The following is an 18603-nucleotide window of genomic DNA, read 5'->3' as shown; positions in this document are numbered from 1 at the left end:
AAAATGTGTAACTTCCGAAGGGCGTGATGATGGCTGTCTTTGGGATGTCATCGGGATGCACAGGGACTTGGAAGTATGACTTCAGCAGGTCCATCTTGGAGAAAATCTTTGCTCTGTGGAGGGCACCTGTCAGGTCTTGCATGCTAGGGAGGGGGTAGTGGTCTGGTGTCGTCGGTAAATTCAAATGGCGATAGTCCCTGCAGGGCCTCCATGAACTATCAGATTTCTTTACCATGTGGAGGGGAGAAGCCCACAGGCTTGATGCTTTTTTACAGATGCCCATCCGTTCCATATCTGCAAAGACCCTTTTGGCGTCTTGTAACTTCTGGGGGGACAGACGTCGGAACTTGGCATGGGTCGGTGGGCCCTTCGTGGTGATATGATGGAAGATGCCTTGCTTTGCTGAAGGCCCAGGTGACTGGCGTAGCTCTGGTTTGAATATGTCCGGGAACTCTTGTAGGAGGGACGTGTAGCCGTTGGGGGCTGTGGAGCAGATGGCAGGCATTTCAGGTCCGGTGGAGAGCTGATGAGAGTGGCAGGTTCCTGTGTTGAGGAGGCGTCGCCTTGTGACGTCAACCAGAAGTCCGTGGTGCCCTAGGAAATCTGCACCCAGTAGGGGGAACTATATCTCCGCGATGATGAAGGGCCAGTTGTATCTGCGTCCCAGAATTGAGATAGTCTGGGCCGTTGTGCCATAGGTGCGGATGGGAGTTCCGTTTGCTGCTATGAGGGCGGGTGTTGAGTCAGGTATCTTTTTTAAATCTTCCTTGGATGGCAGGAATACCAACTGCATTGCCCATGTGTCTACCGGCAGGTGCCGTTCAGAAATTTCGTCTCGGATGAAGAAACCTGGTGGTCGGGGGAGCTGGATTTTGCAGCCACAGCTGTTACTTGTGGCTGCTTTTGTTGTTTTTTGTAAAGGAACACGGAGGCCTGCAGTTTCTGGTGTTGGTTCCGAATTTTCTGTGGAAGAACCACCACACCGGGTTTGACCACGTCCTGTGTTCCCTGAATGGTGGTGACTATTTTTGTAAACGGTGTTGGTGTCTCTGTCATCATAGTTGTTCTCCTCCGTCAGGTTGCAGGCTCCCAGGGCCGCTGCTGCGAGGGCGGCGGCTTGTTTTGAGGCCTTGGTGGCCTCGTGTAGTTTCTGGGTCCTCCCTTTGGAGTCTCATATCAGCAGGTTCAGAGAGGCAGTAGAGAAGTTCATGCCTCAGCAGGAACAACCCGCTCGGCAGTGGCACATCATTCTGGGTATCCTGTTGTCATTGTAGAATTGGGCCCTCAGGGGCAGCTTCACCTCTGCACCCTTTAGCAGAGGATGAAGGTGGATGGGTCTCTAATGTGAGACCCACCTGTCTCCCACCTTCCTCTGTTGGAGGAATTGAGAACAGAGCTAGCTTAGTAGTTAGATGACAGGAGCCTCTCATTACGGGTGGCGTTGGGCACTCCCCCTCCCGGGGTGCTATTGTTTTTCAGATGCATTTGCTAGGGATAGAGCGCACACTTGGAAGAGTGTTTGTTACATGTGTGTGGAACCAGAATGACAGATATCACCATTTCAGTGTCCTGAAACTCGAGGCGGCTTTTTTAGCCCAGTGGAAGTTTTGAGACTGAGTGGTGGGGCATGCTGTGGTGCTGATGAGTGACAACACTACAGTAGTGGCATACATCAACATACTCGGGGGGTGACTGGTGTCTTCCAGCCACACAGGTTGATGGTGCAGGTACACGAGTGGGCAGTAGTGCACTCAGCCAGGTACATTCTGGGGTCTTAGAATGGGGTGACAGGCAAGCTCAGTCGTCAGAGCCTGGTGAAAGGGACAGAGTCCCGAGACCAAAACATTGCGGAGAGACTCTTCGAGTTATGGGAAGTCCCAGCCATGATCTCTCCTCAACCGGTATGACAGAAAGTACTGGAGTACAGTTCATTGTGCTGGACCATGGGTTGCAATGGAGGATGTTTTCCCATCAGCCAGAGGGGACATATTAGACTTAGAGGCTTATGCCTTCCTCTTCATTTTGTGTGAGTTGTTAGGTGATCAACAGGGCTTGGATCACCCTGAATTTTGGTTTGATTCTGGTGGCTCCCATTGGCCACTAGCCGAGGAGTTCCTGGACTTGCTGGCTCTGTTTTACGAGAGAGATTCCCCATGCCACAGCCTTCTGTGTGAGCTGCACATTGAGAGTTATCACCAGGCAGTGGAGTTGATGGCACTTCATGCCTGGAGACTATCTCATCTTCTGTGAGTGAGTGAGGGGGTTGTTTCTTGTTGCATAACAAGGTGTCTAGATACTTGCGGAACATTCATCACCTGTGTACCAGGGGAAATAAACAGTCTTCTGTAGTTGGTGTAGTCGACCGGGTTTCTCTCCAATTAGAGCTTTTATTCAGCAGGTAGCAGACTTTCTCGCCCTTCTTTGCTGGTAGAAGCTTCTCTTTGTCTTGGCCCTTAAGGGCTATAGAGCTGCCCTTGGCCAAGTCCTTCTGTTGAAGGAAATAGATCTGTCTCCGTGAGGGATTGTTATATGTCTGAGTTTTGAACAGTCTTGCCCACCTGGGGAAATCAGACCCCCAAGTGGGTTGTGATTTTCTTTTTAAGGAGCCTAGCTTGTAGGCTGTACAAGCTGTTGAGAGGGTCATCAGACAGAGTTCTGACTTGAAGACTGTTCTTTCTTTGCTTATCCTAGCTTTGGCAAAGAGATAAGGCGAGCTTCTTGGCCCTACAATGCTAAACACTCAAGGAGAAGGGGATCTGTTACGCTTGAGTTAGTCCCAGAATTTGTAACTGAGACTTAGAATCTGTAGGTCCGTGACGCCAAATTCAAGTCCCTTGATCCCCTCCTGAAGGACTTCGTAGGTAGGTGCAACTGGAACAAGACATTACTTTGGTTAAAGTGGTGAGGTACTACCTCAAGAGAGCTCGGCATCTCAGGCCTGAGTGTCTATGCCTCTTTGTTAGTAACGACTTGTCCACGGAAGAGGTGTCCAAGAGCACATCATCTTTCAAGCTTCGTGAAACAGCAGCAGGCTTACGCTTCGTCTGACGAGGTAGACGGGAGTTCGGTCCAGGTGTGAGATCACGAAGTTAAAGACATCGCCCAGTCCCTTGCAGTCTCTGTGCAGCAGGTAATATAGGCAGGTTTTTGGTTGTGTCAGACCACATTTACTTTATATTGTCTTTGGGACTTGCCCATAAGTCTTTGGACACACTTTTCCTCAGATCTTGTGGTGGTTGTCCAACAAGTTGTGTGGCTCATCCGGCTCCCTTAAGGGACATGTGCTCATTATCTAAGGTGTTCAGTAAGGGAGAGAGAAGGCGTGTAAGTGACTGGTCTACCTCTCTTCTCTCTTTTACCCGTCTCTTAAGACAGAGAGATGGGTAGTGAGCTGTCACGTGCTGGACGGACGAGTTTGTGAGTGACATCATGACAATGGCATCCTGTCCATCTTGTGTAGGTGGTTTGGTTGCAAGTAGCCCCCCCCCCCCTCTCTAGACAAGGGAGAGAGGGATAGACAATGTAACAAACCTGTTGGTCTTATTATCAAGTTTATTATCTCCAACACTTGGGTTCTTCCAAGCCTTTTTTCAAAGTATAATGATGCAACTCATTACTCTAAGCCCAGAAGTCTAGCAGTTGCATCATCCCGTATGTCCAGCAAGCTAGAGGTGTGGAATTCTTTCCTCAGCCCTTCCAGACCAGGAAGGTATTTCCAGGTGGGCAGAACCAGCCAGTCGGTTCAGAGATATACTCAGACTCCACCCTCCAATGGGTAAATCTCCTATGCAAAGACCAAAGGTTTGTATTTGTGTAGGAACAAATGGCAGATTTTTTAAAGTAAATTTGTATTTTTCCTAACATACAAACCTGAAGGTCTTTACATTTATAGCCCACCTCAGCCACTCATTCTGATACCTGGGCTGAAAGGCAAATTGGAGTGCAGACCTATGAGTGGGCGGGGCTTCCCTCCTTACCATCGGTGGTTAATGACCTTGTCTCAAAGTTGAATGGCCATTCCAAATCACATCCACAAGCTAAATCCTTATGTAAAGATCTTCAGGTTTGTATGTTATGAAAAATACATTTTACTTGAAAAATTTGCTATTTTAATGTATTCTTTAATCAGGACGAAGCATTGTTATTAATACTGTAGTGTAAATCATTGAATTTAATTTTAAAATTTTGTCAGTTCATTCACTGATTTTCAAAAGGTGGAAAATAAGGGAAAATTCCTACATCAAGGTAAGGGAAATGAATTACAGTAATCATACAAATGCAGTAATGTAATAATTTAGTGAAATAAAGGTTATATGAAGAGAGAGAATAAAATTCTGGGGAGCAAGATTGCAGGTATGTTAAACCCACACCAGGCTGACACTGATAGCCTGGATATATGCTCAGACAGGTGGAGGATGGAACGCTGCTTCTGCTTTCTCGTGTGTCTAGAGGTTGTACGTCTGTGGGTTAAGCAAAGGTTTTCTTTGAAACGAGTGACTAAAACAGCATCAGGGAGTGACATACCATAAAATTTAAATACAAAATATTAAAAATTAAAATGGTTTAAGAAACCCTATACTGTACTGTACAGTACTGTATATTCATTTTTCAGGTTGTGTTCCTAAAATTTTCGTATGCCAGAAGCATGTGCCTTCCTTTATCAAAGAGATTTGTCACCATTGTTATTGATCCAGTTAGAAGGTTATACTCAGTGAAAGCTTCACAAGCTTTGCAACAAAGAAAATTTCTTTTCTCTGTATCTCTTAAAGTACCTTTTTGTTTAATATTAGGAGCTGTTATTTAATATTTCCATTATATACTTAATTAACACTATTGCCACATGACAGTAAACGTCAGTTAAAGCATAAACATTAAAAAGATAATCACACTCAACTACCAAGCTAATACATGATCTTGATTAAGTAAAAGACAGTGTGTATCCAGAGAAATGTTTTGTTTGTAATATTAAGCTAAAGCCAATTGTTGCTGAGTGTTTTGCTAGCATTTTTTCACTTTGATTGGCCTGTGAGAAATTAGTTTTCATGCCACCCTACCAATTTTTGTATCATTTTAAAGCTGAATAGTTATGTTTTATTGAGTCTTTTGAAAACATTGTAAAAACATTCTCTTGATTAGTTTTCAGTTTTATTCTCATTTTAGTATTTTTTGAAGCTGAGTAGTTGTAATTAGTCATAGTATGTTCAGAAGGGCAAAATAGATAAAAGGTGAAAATGATAGCTGGGCATTAACTGAAAAATATATTTATATGTTATTAAAAATATCTCCTGAAATTAAAATAAATTCCTTTTCCAATTTTACATTTATTCTATTTATGTCAGCATATCACTGCAATTTCTAATAGGTGTGCACTAGTATCATAACAATAACCAAAAGTGTCAGACAGAATATCTTATTGAGTTAGTGAACAGGTAAAGTGAATACATACAAACCAACGACCAGTATCAGTAGCTTGGGTTAAGAATAGATACCAACAATACTGAAAATTGGTACATCACTGTTAGATGTGAAAAAATAATTCTCACCAAATCCTTTCATTACTCCCCACCCTATGAACACCAACTATGCCCTCAACAGTAAGAAGCATACCAGCACAGCTTTGCCCCATCATAAATACAGTATGTATGCACCAAACCATAAAAGAATTGTAAATCACAAGTACAAACACATGCTCATTCACATAAATGCTAACAGTTCTAAATGATGTAAAAACAATTGTCAGTGCATTTAATGTTAGGGATGTTAATCATTATCTCATTGTCTCTTGGATACATTTCAGTAAGGCTGGTAGTTGAAGGTAGGCAGGTGTTTAAATAGCTCCATCAACATCTTCCTTTCTCCTTGTTCTTATTGTGATAATTTAGTCCACTCACATTACTCCACTAAACTGAAAATTTGGATCTCCATTTGGTTAGATTGCCAAAAAGCCATAAATCAGCTCCCACCTAATAGTTCATTGTACTAAAAAGTATTGCAGATGACAGGTTTTTGTCATGTAACTTTAGTTAACTGGTTCATTGACAGATAGATTAGTTTTGCAGTACTGAGGCTTCTGCTGTTAGTATGGATACTTAACCCTTAAACGCCTGTTGGTTGTTTAAACGTCGTCCAAAATTGTCTGTCGAATGCCGAGTGGGCGTTGCAGACGTCGACTGAAAATGCTTTTTTTAAATATTCGCGGAAAAATAATTGTAGGCCTAGTTTGCGGAAGATTTCAAATCCAGCGCTCGGCGGATGCTGGGAGTTCACGGATCCAGCTGTTGTTTTGTTTCTGAGCGTCACCCAGACGCCGCATGCACGCGAATTTCCCCATCTCGCATCAGAGAGCATCAGATCAGCACCTTGCGAGAGCGATATTTTTGACGCAGACGTGTTTTGTTGAACTTTGCGAGTGTTAGGCGTATTCGTGCTGCAACAGAACGTTTGCAGAGATGTCACAAAGGCGTCAGGACCGTGAAAGGCGCATACTGCCTGTCGGAAGTGAGCGTGTGAGGCGAGTTTTAGACTGGGATGCTGGAGAAGGACCCAGCATCCAAAGTGAATTTTAACATTTGGTCAACTTTGACTCGACCGAAATGATCGAAAAACGCATCCGTAAGCCATAATTATTACATTCGAGTAACAATCAATCATTTACCTTCATTTTGCAACAAACGGAAAGTCTCTAGCACAATATTTAGAATTTTGGTGAATTTTTGAAAAAATTTCCTCCGCTCCAGACGCACCGCTGAAAATCCTGTCATTTCTTGCATCAGCTTGCCATAATTTTTTCGCCGTTTCATATTATTCGTTACATAAAGTGTTATACATCAAACTGTGCGCAATTTCATGTAGAATACAACAAAAATATATCATTCCTTTAGCTCTTCACAGTGTTTTAATATTTTCGCTGAAATCACGATAAACTGACAAAATTTTAACATTCGGTCAACTTTGACTTGATCGAAAAAACGCATCCGTAAGCCATAATTATTACATTCGAGTAACAATCAATCATTTACCTTCATTTTGCAACAAACGGAAAGTCTCTAGCACAATATTTAGAATTTTGGTGAATTTTTGAAAAAAAATTTCTCCGCTCAGCAAAATCCTGAAAATCCTGTCATTTCTTGTGTCAGCTTGCCGTAATTTTTTCATCGTTTCATATTATTTGTTACATAAAGTGTTATACATCAAAATGTGCGCAATTTCATGTAGAATACAACAAAAAATATATCATTCCTTTAGCTCTTCACATTTTTTTAATATTTACATCGAAATCACGATAACTGACAAAATTTTAACATTCGGTCAACTTTGATTCGACCGAAATGATCGAAAAACGCATCCGTAAGCCATAATTATTACATTCGAGTAACAAGCAATCATTTACCTTCATTTTGCAACAAACAGAAAGTCTCTAGCACATTATTTAGATTTTTGGTGAATTTTTGAAAAAAAAAAAATTTCCTTCGCTCCGCGCGCACGTACTCCACTGAAAATCCTAGCATTTCTTGCGTCAGCTTGCCGTAATTTTTTCGCCGTTTCATATTATTCGTTACATAAAGTGTTATACATCAAAATGTGTGCAATTTCATGTAGAATACAAAAAAAATATGTCATTCCTTTAGCTCTTCACAGTTTTTTAATATTTTCGCCAAAATCACGATAACTGACAAAATTTTAACATTCGGTCAACTTTGACTCGACCGAAATGATCGAAAAACGCATCCGTAAGCCATAATTATTACATTCGAGTAACAATCAATCATTTACCTTCATTTTGCAACAAACGGAAAGTCTCTAGCACATTATTTAGATTTTTGGTGAATTTTTGAAAAAATTTCGCTTCACGCACGCGTACTCGCTGAAAATCCTGTCATTTCTTGCGTCAGTTTGCTGTAATTTTTTCGCCGTTTCATATTATTCGTTACATAAAGTGTTATACATCAAAATGTGCAAAATTTCATGTAGAATACAACAAAAATATGTCATTCCTTTAGCTCTTCACAGTTTTTAATATTTTATAAATCACGATAACTGACAAAATTTTAACATTTGGTCAACTTTGACTTGATCGAAAAACGCATCCGTAAGCCATAATTATTACATTCGAGTAACAATCAATCATTTACCTTCATTTTGCAACAAACGAAAAGTCTCTAGCACAATATACAGATTTTTGGTGAATTTTTTTTTAAATTTTCCTTCACTCCGCGCGCGCGAACTCCGCTGAAAATCCTGTCATTTCTTGCGTCAGCTTGCCGTAATTTTTTCACCATTTCATATTATTCATTACATAAAGTGTTATACATCAAAATGTGTGCAATTTCATGTAGAATACAACAAAAAATATATCATTCCTTTAGCTCTTCACAGTTTTTTTATATTTACATCGAAATAACGATAAATAGAAAAAAATCAACCTTCGGTCAACTTTAACTCGATCGAAATGGGTCAGAAATGCAATTGTAAGCTATAAAATGTACAGGCTAGTAATATTCAATCAATTTCCTTCATTTTGGCACAATTGGAAAGTCTTGATATTTGGTGAATTTTTGAAAAAAACTTTTTTTTACGTCCGCGCGTTACGAATTCATGCATCATTTTGCGATAATATTTTCTCTGTGTTGCTTTAATCGTTTTACAATCTGTTATATACCAAAATCATCGCAATTTAGTGTACAATACAACTAAAAAAAATTAACTCATTAGCTTCAACCGTTTTCCTTACAGCGCGATTTGTATACAATTATATACGAGTTTTTTTTTTCGCTGTCATATATTCCAATATTTATATATGATATTTTTTTTTATTTCTGATGGTTGCATACTAAACTTCAGGCAATGAGAAAAAAAGGAGCCAAAAAAGGGATTTTGACAGGAAAAATCTGTTTCTGGAGAGGGGACCGTGTCACCCTGTGAAAAAGTCCATTCAGCACTTATTTCTAGGTAATTCCGTTGCTAGATACCAGAAAGCTAAATGAAATGCTGGAGTTACTACCCCCAGAGCGAGCTCCATTAGATGGAGTCGTGTATGGAAAAAAGGGTGAACTATAAAAACACGGAACCTTATCCTATAGAGATCCCAAAGTCAAAAGTCCCACAGAGAGGTGCCGTTACAAACCCATGCACCACTCGCGGACAGTACACAAATCACCGCTAGCTGCATTCCATGAAAGCATCACCCCACCAGAATGATGTTTACTATGGGGGGGACACGACACATGACAGAGGTGGGTCACGGGTGACAGGGTCCCCTCTCCAGAAATAGATTTTCCTTTGTCAAAATCCCTTTTCTGGATCGGGTCCCGTGTCAGCCGGTGAAAAATTAACAGAGAAATAAATATCATTCTTAAACTGCAAGAGATAACAAAATGTAAGGGGAACAGAAGACCAAAGGTCCACCAAAAAAATTTTTAATTGCTAGCAATAATAACAATAATGTTCAAATGAAACTGATGGGAGCTTAAAATTAACATGACAATATAAAAAATATACTTAAACAAAATAACTATACAAAATTGAAAACATAATAACATAAATGTGTCAATTAGACTAATATACAGATAACACGGTCAGGTGAGAAAGTCAAGGCACGCCTGACTGAAATGACTGTAAGGGGATAACTGAGGCAGTGGAGGAAGAATTGACTAGGAATCAGAAAGGGTACCAGAGGGAGGGACAACGTTCCCTGCCGCGACTGCTGAGAATTTAAGAGCTTCTAAGGATTTCAAATAGTGACGTTTGAAAACCAAGGGTGACTTCCAACCAGTGTAGTTGGTAAGATCCGTGAAATTCATGTAATGGAAGTAGTTAATGGAGGTGGCCACAGCTCTAATATCATGAACTCTTGGAACTGAGTCAGGATTAGCCTGCTTGATAAAGTAAAGGATTTGTTGTCTAATAGCAGACATAGAGATATTACCCCCCCTTCCCTGAGAAAGAGAGGCCCAGACACGACTCCATCTAATGGAGCTCGCTCTGGGGGTAGTAACTCCAGCATTTCATTTAGCTTTCTCTGGTATCTAGCAACGGAATTACCTAGAAATAAGTGCTGAATGGACTTTTTCACCGGCTGACACGGGACCCGATCCAAAAATGAACTCTTAATCTTGAAAACTAAGCGCGCTGTGATTTTTTTAAAAAAACTTTTTTTCCGCTTCGGCGCTACCTCTCGGAGGCCGCCGGCATACGGGAGACGTTTTTGAAAATAGGGCTTCGGCGTTAAAGGGTTAAATTGGAATACTGTACCTCCATTAATAGCTACAGTATTTAGTCACACTGTGAGCAGTAACATTTAAAGAAAATAAATTATTTTTATTTTCATAAAATAAAGATTGATTTATGTTAATGTATTCTATACTAGTATATATTTTTTCAGAGTGGTCAAGCAATTACCAGCCCTGATGTGTTAAGCATGACAGCTGAACCTGTTCTGCCTGTCATTGATCATCCTGCTCTCCTTCCATTGGTACAAGATTATATCCAGCAAAGGCAGCAAATTCAGCAGCAGCAGCAACACCAACAGCAACAACACCATCAGCAGCCACAACATCAACAGTCGTTACAACAGCTTCCTGGGAATTCTGAAAAAGAAAACCTACAAGAAGTGAATAAAGATGATGACGATGAATTTGAGGATTTTGTGAGTGGTCCAACTCCTGTTAATGCCCCAGGGAGTTTTAATAGCCTTGCAACAAATCTCTTTGAGACTGTGTCAGGGTCTGTGAGCAATCAAGTGAATGTGGTGACATCATCTCAATCCCTTGCTGTAACACCTGCATTAACAACTCCACAGTTAGGCAGTAAGCCCATCCCTCCTCCCATTGAGAAAATGAAAAAAATGAACCTCCCTGAAGTAGGCTTTTCCCCAGAACTCTCTCCCAGTACTAGTTTTGATCATGCACTTGATGATGACTTTGATGATTTTCAGAGTGCAGCCATGACAAATGTTTCAGGGCCATCCTCCTCAGTGGCTCCTCAAACCAGTCAGTTGGTTTCTTCAACATCTACAGAAGCTCCTTCAAGTAGTAATGCATTATCTCAGGATAGTTTTAGTAACCTAAATAATTCTCAAGATAGGTATGCAGTTTTCAGGGAACTGGAATTGGGAGGGGAAGATTCTGCTGCTGGTAACACAAATTCTTTGCCACATGATATGGGAAGTAATGATGATAGCTTTGGTGATTTTTGTAGTAGTGAGCCTGCTAGTTTAACTTTAGCGTCTTCCACATTTCCACCTTTAATGACTAATACAGCTGGATCAGGAACAAGTAACACTACTCCTGTAAGCTTTGAGGTCTTCAGTACTCCTCCTGAAGTGCCTGAATCCTCAGTTGATGCCCAGTTTGAAGCTGATTTTGGAGTATTCAGCTCTGCTCCATCTCAACAGCCATGTAATTACGCTGACATCCATGAAGCTATGAAGCGCGTAGAAGAGGACCAGAAACAGAAAGCTCAGGACAACTGGGCTGATCCTTTTGGCGAATTTGAGGACGCGGGAAGATCCATTGCATCCACCACACACCCTATACCACAACTGAATGTAATTATCATTTTTAATGTTGTATAGTTGCATAAATCAAATTTATTAATAATGGGATGCTAATTTTTAAAAGCTTAAAAAATATTCATTGTCATCATATACTAGGAATACTAAGGAAATTTTGTATTCGTTTCATATTTTGTTTCATGTAATTATCATTTTTAATGTTGTTTAGTTGCATAAATCAAATTTATTAATAATGGGATGCTCACTTTTAAAAGCTTAAAAGATATTCATTATGTCATCATATACTAGGGATACTAAGGAAATTCTGTATTCGTTTTATATTTTGTTTCATGTACTTATCATTTTAATGTTGTTTAGTTGCATAAATCAGATTTATTAATGATGAGATGCTAACTTTTAAAAGCTTAAAAAATATTCATTCTGTCATCATATACTAGGAATACTAAGGAAATTTTGTATTTGTTTCATATTTTGTTTCATGTAAACAATGATGGAATTTTAACACACAGTGGTACCAAAATATTTCAGTAAACGATGGTGGAATTTTAACACAGAATGGTACCAAAATATTTCAATTTGGACCATGTTGTAATAAATGTTTCTCTATAGTATTGTAATAACTGTTTCATAAATCAAAGAAAATAGGAAGTTAGTCTGTGGATTCCTAACACTGATGATCTTCAGCTTTAAAATCATAAGGGATTATAGGTAATTCCGATATGATGTATAAAACTAAAATACAGGGCGTCACCAACTTACAGCGTTCCGATCTTACAACGCATTTTCAGATACATTTATAAAAAATAGGTATCTAGTTATGGTGCCATAATCAGGTTACACTGCCATAAGCACCATTAACAGCACTCTGCTAACAACAAGAATAGGTATTTAGTTATGGCGCTGTTAATGGTGCTTACGGCGCCTATTAATTAATAAGCACCAACTTACAGCGGAAATCAACTTACTGCCTACCGCTGGAATGGAACTCCCTCCGTTAGTCGGGGACTCCCTGTATCTGTATATAATTTTTGAAGATTTATTTGGTCAAGGAATAGTTTGTAGTAAGGCCTTTAATTTCAGATGGATAGTGCTGCAGATGATGATTTTGGTGACTTTATGGGACCTGATGGAGGTTTAGCAGAACCTGATAGTCTTTCGTTTGGCCAACATTTCCCAAAACTTTCCGAAACATTGGGAGAGACACAGTCTGTGGCCAGGTATGTTTTGTTTTTGAGGGAGATAAGGTATTTGAAAATAGAAAAATTAGGCTTATTGTTTTGAAAAGTACTTTTATTATTATTATTATTATTATTATTATTATTATTATTATTATTATTATTATTATTATTATTATTATTAAATGTTGTTGTTGTTGAATAAAATGGCTGCATTTTGCAAATTGATTTTATACTGAGTTTCTCAATTCTTCTAATAATTCTCTTTTCCTGCACATCAATATTAGTCAATAACTAGCCAATATTCATATTTTGATGGATAAAACAGCGTGTATCTTACAGCAGAAATTCTTTATTTTAAAGCATTACAGCAGGTTACTGAAACCTAGAATGTGAATCCGTAGATTTTCCTGATGGTATTTTTGGTGGTATTTCTTCTTCTTTCTTTTTCTGATGTCTGTCTGGTATTTCTAGTACTCTTTCTGTCGACATGTTTCTACCAGCTCGATGGTCATCTTCTGGACGTTGGGATGAGTCTGGAGACACGGCGCTTGTGGCAGTATACTGTATATAGGGGATCTCAGATCAGGTCGATTTTTCATTGGCTGCCTGAGGCGATTCTCCCCAGGCGAAGTCTGCTCTTGTGCAGTGATGGTTGTATATGCTCCTGCGTGCATGCCCTGGAGTGCACATTAGAGCGTGTATTGTTCGGAGTGTTGCTGCCCACAGGTGGATGTTCCTGATTGGTTTGCTCATCCGGGGTGCCAGTGGGTGTCACCCTTTGCGCCGATGTTGGGAGGAGGGAGGTCCCCTGTGTTGTAGGGCCTCCAGGAGGTGTAGGCAGCGATGGTCAGTCGCTTGATCTATTATCTCTATGTTATGGATACTGTCATTCCTTTTTATTCTCAGGTTTTGGGCAGTTGTGGGGTGATTAAATTTGTCACCCTCCTGGGCATGACAGGAGATCCTCTTGGAGAAGCTCGTGGTAGTCATACCGATGTAAGAGCCGAGGCACACTCGGACAGGTCAGTGATATTGGTAGACTACGTTGGTTTTCTTCAAGGGATCCTGCTTTGCGGGGGCCTGGCTATTTCTCATCATCAGGTTGCTGGTTTTCTTATTCCTGTAGAATATGACGAGTTTAGTCTTCTTCTTGGGATCAGACGGGCTAATATTACCTTCAGTGATGGTCCTGAGGCGTGTTTGTCTTCTCTATATCCTTTATGGAATTTAACTTGGCAGAAAAGTTTGATGTCATCAGAGGTGTCAGGGTGAGGTCCTGATGGTACCATCTGTTCACGGCTCCTCTGATGCACTAGAGTACCTCCCGATTCATGTGTCCATTATCGATGAGGATCTGGGCAGCACGTTCCAGCTTTCCATGGGTGTCAGTCCAGGAGGAGCAGTGTGAGAGAGAGCTGACAAAGGTGCAGATGGCAGATTGCATATATCTCTCAGGGCACTCACTCTCTCCATTTAGACACATGCCCAGGTTTTTAGGTTTCATGTACGCCTTCGTGATGAAGCTTTCATCCCGTTGCTTGATGAGGACGTCAAGGAAGGGGAGGTGACGATTGTGGCTGTTTTCAGTTGTGAAGCTGAGACAGCTGTGGGTGTGGAAGGCATGCGTCAAGCTCTCTATTTCTTCACTCATCGCAGTGCTGACGAAGGTGTACTGCAAATGTACATACGGTACATCGACAACACCTTCGTCAGCGTTGTGACAAGTGAAGAAATAGAGAGCTTGAGGTGTGCCTTCCACACCCACAGCTGTCTCAACTTCACAATTGAAAACAGCCACAATCGTCACCTCCCCTTCCTTGACGTCCTCATCGAGCAACGGGAGGAACAATTCATCACGAAGGTGTACACAAAACCTACGAACCTGGGCATGTGTCTAAATGGAGAGAATGAGTGCCCTGAGAGATATAAGCAATCTACCATCAATGACTTCGTCAGAAGAGCTCTCTTGCACTGCTCCTCCTGGACTAACACCCATGGAGAGCTGGAATGTGCTGCCCAGATCTTCATCGATAACGGACACACGAATCGGGAGATAGACAAGTGCATTAGAGGAGCCGTGAACAGATGGTACTATCAGGAACCTCGCCCCGACACCCCTGATGACATAAAACTTTTCTACCAAGGAAAATTCCATGCAGTAAACCCCCGTATTCGCAGGGGATGCATACCGCACCCGTCCGAGAATAGCTAAAATCCGCGAATACTTAAAACGCCTCTAAAAACACTTAAAACTGCCTATTTTGATAGTTTAAACACAAGAAAAACCCTGTAAACACAAGAAAAACCCTCTAAAAATGCTTATACCTGAGTATTTTAATAGTATTATCACTAAAAGTGCATTTAGTCAAGAAAGTATGAAAATACAGTACAGGCAGTCCCCGGTTTACGACGGGGGTTCCGTTTTTACACCGCGTCGTAAACCGAAAAATCGTCGAAAATCATCAAAAATCATAAGAAAACCTTACTTTTAATGCTTTGGGTGCATTGAAAACGATGTAAACTGCATTTTGATTGAGTTTTTCATAAAAAAAAATTCAAATTTTGATTATTCTGCCGTTTTCGAGCCATATTTCTTCCGTCGGATCAGTATGATGCGTCATAACCCCGGAACATGCATCGTAAACCGGGAAATAATTTCTGATGAATATATTTGAAAAGTGTCGTAACCTCGGAACGTCGTAATAAGTACCCGTCATAAACCAGGGACTGCCTGTAATTAGTGAATATTTCTCTGTGAAAAATACCGTGAATGGGCAAATTTTCTGCAAATAATGGGTAGATATGTTCCACAGAGAAATCCGTGAATACATGAGTCTGCGAATAGTGAGACCGCGAATACGGGGTGTTTACTGTAAAGGATGTAAAGAAGATGAACGTGAAGGTAACATTAGCCCGTTCGATCCCGAGAAGATTAAACTCATCATATTCTACAGGAATAAGAAAACCAGCAGCCTGGTGATGAGAAATAACCCCCCCCCCGCCCCGCCTCTCCCAGCAGGATCCCTTGAAGAAAACCAATGTAGTCTACTGATACAAATGGCCCCTCCGAGAGTGCCTCAGCTCTTACATTGGTATGACCATCGTGCGCTTCTCCAAGAGGATCTCCTGTCATGCCCAGGAGGGTGCCATATTCAATCACCCCACGACTGCCCATAACCTGAAAATAAAAAGGAATGACAGTATCCATAACATAGAGATAATAGATCAAGTTAGAGATGATAGATCAAGCGACTGACCTTCGCCGCCTACGCCTCCTGGAAGCCCTACACATTGGGAGAGAGAAGCAAAGTCTCAATACCACACAGAAGACCTCCCTCCTCCCAACATCGGCGCAAAGGGCGGCACCCCCTAGCACCCTGGATGAGTGAGCCAATCAGGCAGCAACCCTCTGAATAATACACTCTCTAACGTGCACTCCAGCGCACTCATGCAAGAGCGCACACAACCATCACTGTGCGAGAGGAGACTTTGCCCGAGGAGAATCGCTTTAGGTAGCCAATGAAAAATTGACCTGATCTGAGACCCACTACATATACTGTCACAAGCACCCTATGCCTCCAGACTCATCCCAGAAGATGACCATCGAGCTGGTCGAAACCTGTCAACAGAAAGTGTACTAGAAATACCAGATAGACGTCAAAAAAGAAAAAGAAGAAATACCACCAAAAAACCATCAGGAAAATGTATGGATTTGCATTCTAGGTTTCAGTAACCTGCTGTAATGCTTTAACATAAAGAATTTCTGCTGTAAGAAATACGCTGTTTTATCCATCGAAGTATGAACATTGGCAAATTATTGACTAATATTGATGTGCAGGAAAAACGAATTATTAGAAGAATTGAGAAAACTCAGTTTAAAATCGGTTTGCAAAATGCAGCCATTTTATTCAACAAACTTGCCTCAAAGAGGGTCCTCTTCCTTCGTACATTATTATTATTATTGTTATTATTATTAAGAAGATGAACCTGTTCTTATGAAACAAGCTTGAAATTCAAGCTGCCAAAGAATATGGTGTTCATTAGCAAGGAAATACAGAAAGATCACTTATTAAAAAAAACAAATAAATTAACAAATCAGTAAATAAATAGTTTTAAACATCTGACTTACCTGGTAGTTATATATATAGCTTAAGTCCCTGACGCACGGCAGAATTTCAAAACTCGCGGCAATCGCCGATGGGTAGTCAGGTGTACCACCTGTGTGCCCTCTACCCAGGTACCTGTAACCATTCCAACTATTTCCCAGATCTTCCCTGCCGCCGTACCGCTTGCATCGTTAGGAATTTTGCTCGTTTGGCCCGTGTTTTTTCGCAGAGTTTTTGGTGAAGTACACTTTGGCTTTGGCTTTCGCTTGTTTTTGGATTTTCTTTGGATTTTCTTGACTCTTTTAGATATTGTTGGTTTTGACCCTTGCTTGTTTTGATCTCTCTTACGATTTTCCTTTTTCCAAGATGTCTGACTCTGCTTCGAGTGTGAGAATGTGTGTGAGGATGTAAAACCTGGCTTGCTAAAAGCAGCGTTAGATCCCCACTCGATTTGTGTAAGTTGCAGAGGTAAGAATTGTGAGTTAAAGGACAGATGTGATGAATGTTTGGGTTTATCAGAGAAAGAGTGGATGGTTTACTATCGCTATGTCTCGAAGCTTGAAAGGGATAGGATCAGAAGAGCCGGTAGTAGTAGATCTCGCTCTTCGAGAGATAGTCAGGGAGTTGACAATTCTCCTCTTATTAACAATCCTATTATTCCTTCCCCAGTAGTGGTAGTTCCAGACCCCCCCACTGATACTGATAATGAGCCAACTTTGAAGGACATGATGACGGCCATTCAAACCCTTGGACAAAGGGTAGAATCCCTCGCAAGAGACAGAGAGGATTTATGGTCGAATGTGAGAGATCTTAAACACTCAAGTGTTAGTGAGAAAAATAAAAGTGCAAGTGTTGTGGAGGGTGCGATTGCTCGGTCCTGTCGTGCTCCTAGTCCTAGACCTCTTCCAAGCTCACCAACCCCTGTGAGAAGGAATGTCGACAGACGAAGGGAGGCGAGAGGCTTTAGCTACCGAGCAGTCGTCCCCTCGAGCGTACCTGTTGACACTTCCCAGGACGCTCGCCCTCGCCATAGGAAAGGCGAGGTTAAAGGTTTTCGTCCTCGTCGGAAGACGCAGTTCCCAGACGGGGCTGGCGTCATACGTCCGAGTCTAGACCCCTCAAGAGGAAACTTTCTTCTGTGGAGCGGCGTCGGGAAGTGACGCTTCCTACTCCAGGATGTAGTCATTGGAGCAGTCCAGAGTGTTCCCCTCTTAGCTCTGACGATTGCTCTCCGGTGAAAAGCAGACGTATATTGTCGCACGGACGGCTGTCTGCTTCAGCTGAAGACGAAATGAGATCGGAAGTGTCCCCGGAACGTCACTTCCAACGTCTCAACGTAGAGAAAGAATTAGTAGCTGATATTACGGCTCCCCCTGTCGATCCTCAACAGCAGGGAGCTCCGCAAATCAGTCTAATTCAAGACATGCAACAGAAACTCTCTTCCCTGATTCAAGTCTTGCAGCCTGCAGAAAAAACAGATGCAGATTTTCGTCCACCGATGGCTGTACGTCACCCTGAGGAAACTTTTGACCGATGTCGCACAGGTGGCCAGTTCTCAAGTGACTTCAGGGTGCAGCGGGACAGCGAACGTAGGAAGAATGTTTCTCCAACTCAAGAGGTTCTGATCATTGTACGTCAGCCTGAGGAAGCTTTTGACTGATGTCGCACAGGCGGCCAGTTCTCAAGTGACCTTAAGGTTTGGCGGGACAACGAACGTCAGAAGTCTGGACGCCAGGACGCCTTGAGTTGCTCAAGAGGATGGGCGCCAAGACGCCAGGCATCAAGAGATTGGGCGCCAGGGCGCCAG

The 18603-nt window shown here is 41.6% G+C and overlaps 1 protein-coding gene across 8 annotated transcripts in view; it reads left to right on the top strand.

Moving 5' to 3' along the window:
- The window catches only part of LOC136840591 (synergin gamma-like), a 244305-nt gene that overhangs the window by 183949 nt on the left and 41753 nt on the right, over nucleotides 1-18603 (top strand). For all 8 annotated transcript variants that reach the window (XM_067107257.1, XM_067107258.1, XM_067107259.1 and 5 more), the window contains 2 exons: nucleotides 10382-11545; nucleotides 12593-12729. In XM_067107257.1, coding sequence (XP_066963358.1) covers nucleotides 10382-11545; nucleotides 12593-12729 — 1301 coding nt within the window. The remainder of the gene's footprint in view (nucleotides 1-10381; nucleotides 11546-12592; nucleotides 12730-18603) is intronic.

This window comes from Macrobrachium rosenbergii, chromosome 8, assembly GCF_040412425.1.
Source record: "Macrobrachium rosenbergii isolate ZJJX-2024 chromosome 8, ASM4041242v1, whole genome shotgun sequence".
In the NCBI taxonomy this organism is placed as follows: domain Eukaryota; kingdom Metazoa; phylum Arthropoda; class Malacostraca; order Decapoda; family Palaemonidae; genus Macrobrachium; species Macrobrachium rosenbergii.
The sequence above is the reverse complement of the archived record's forward strand: the minus strand, read 5'-3'. Positions and strand labels throughout refer to the sequence as shown.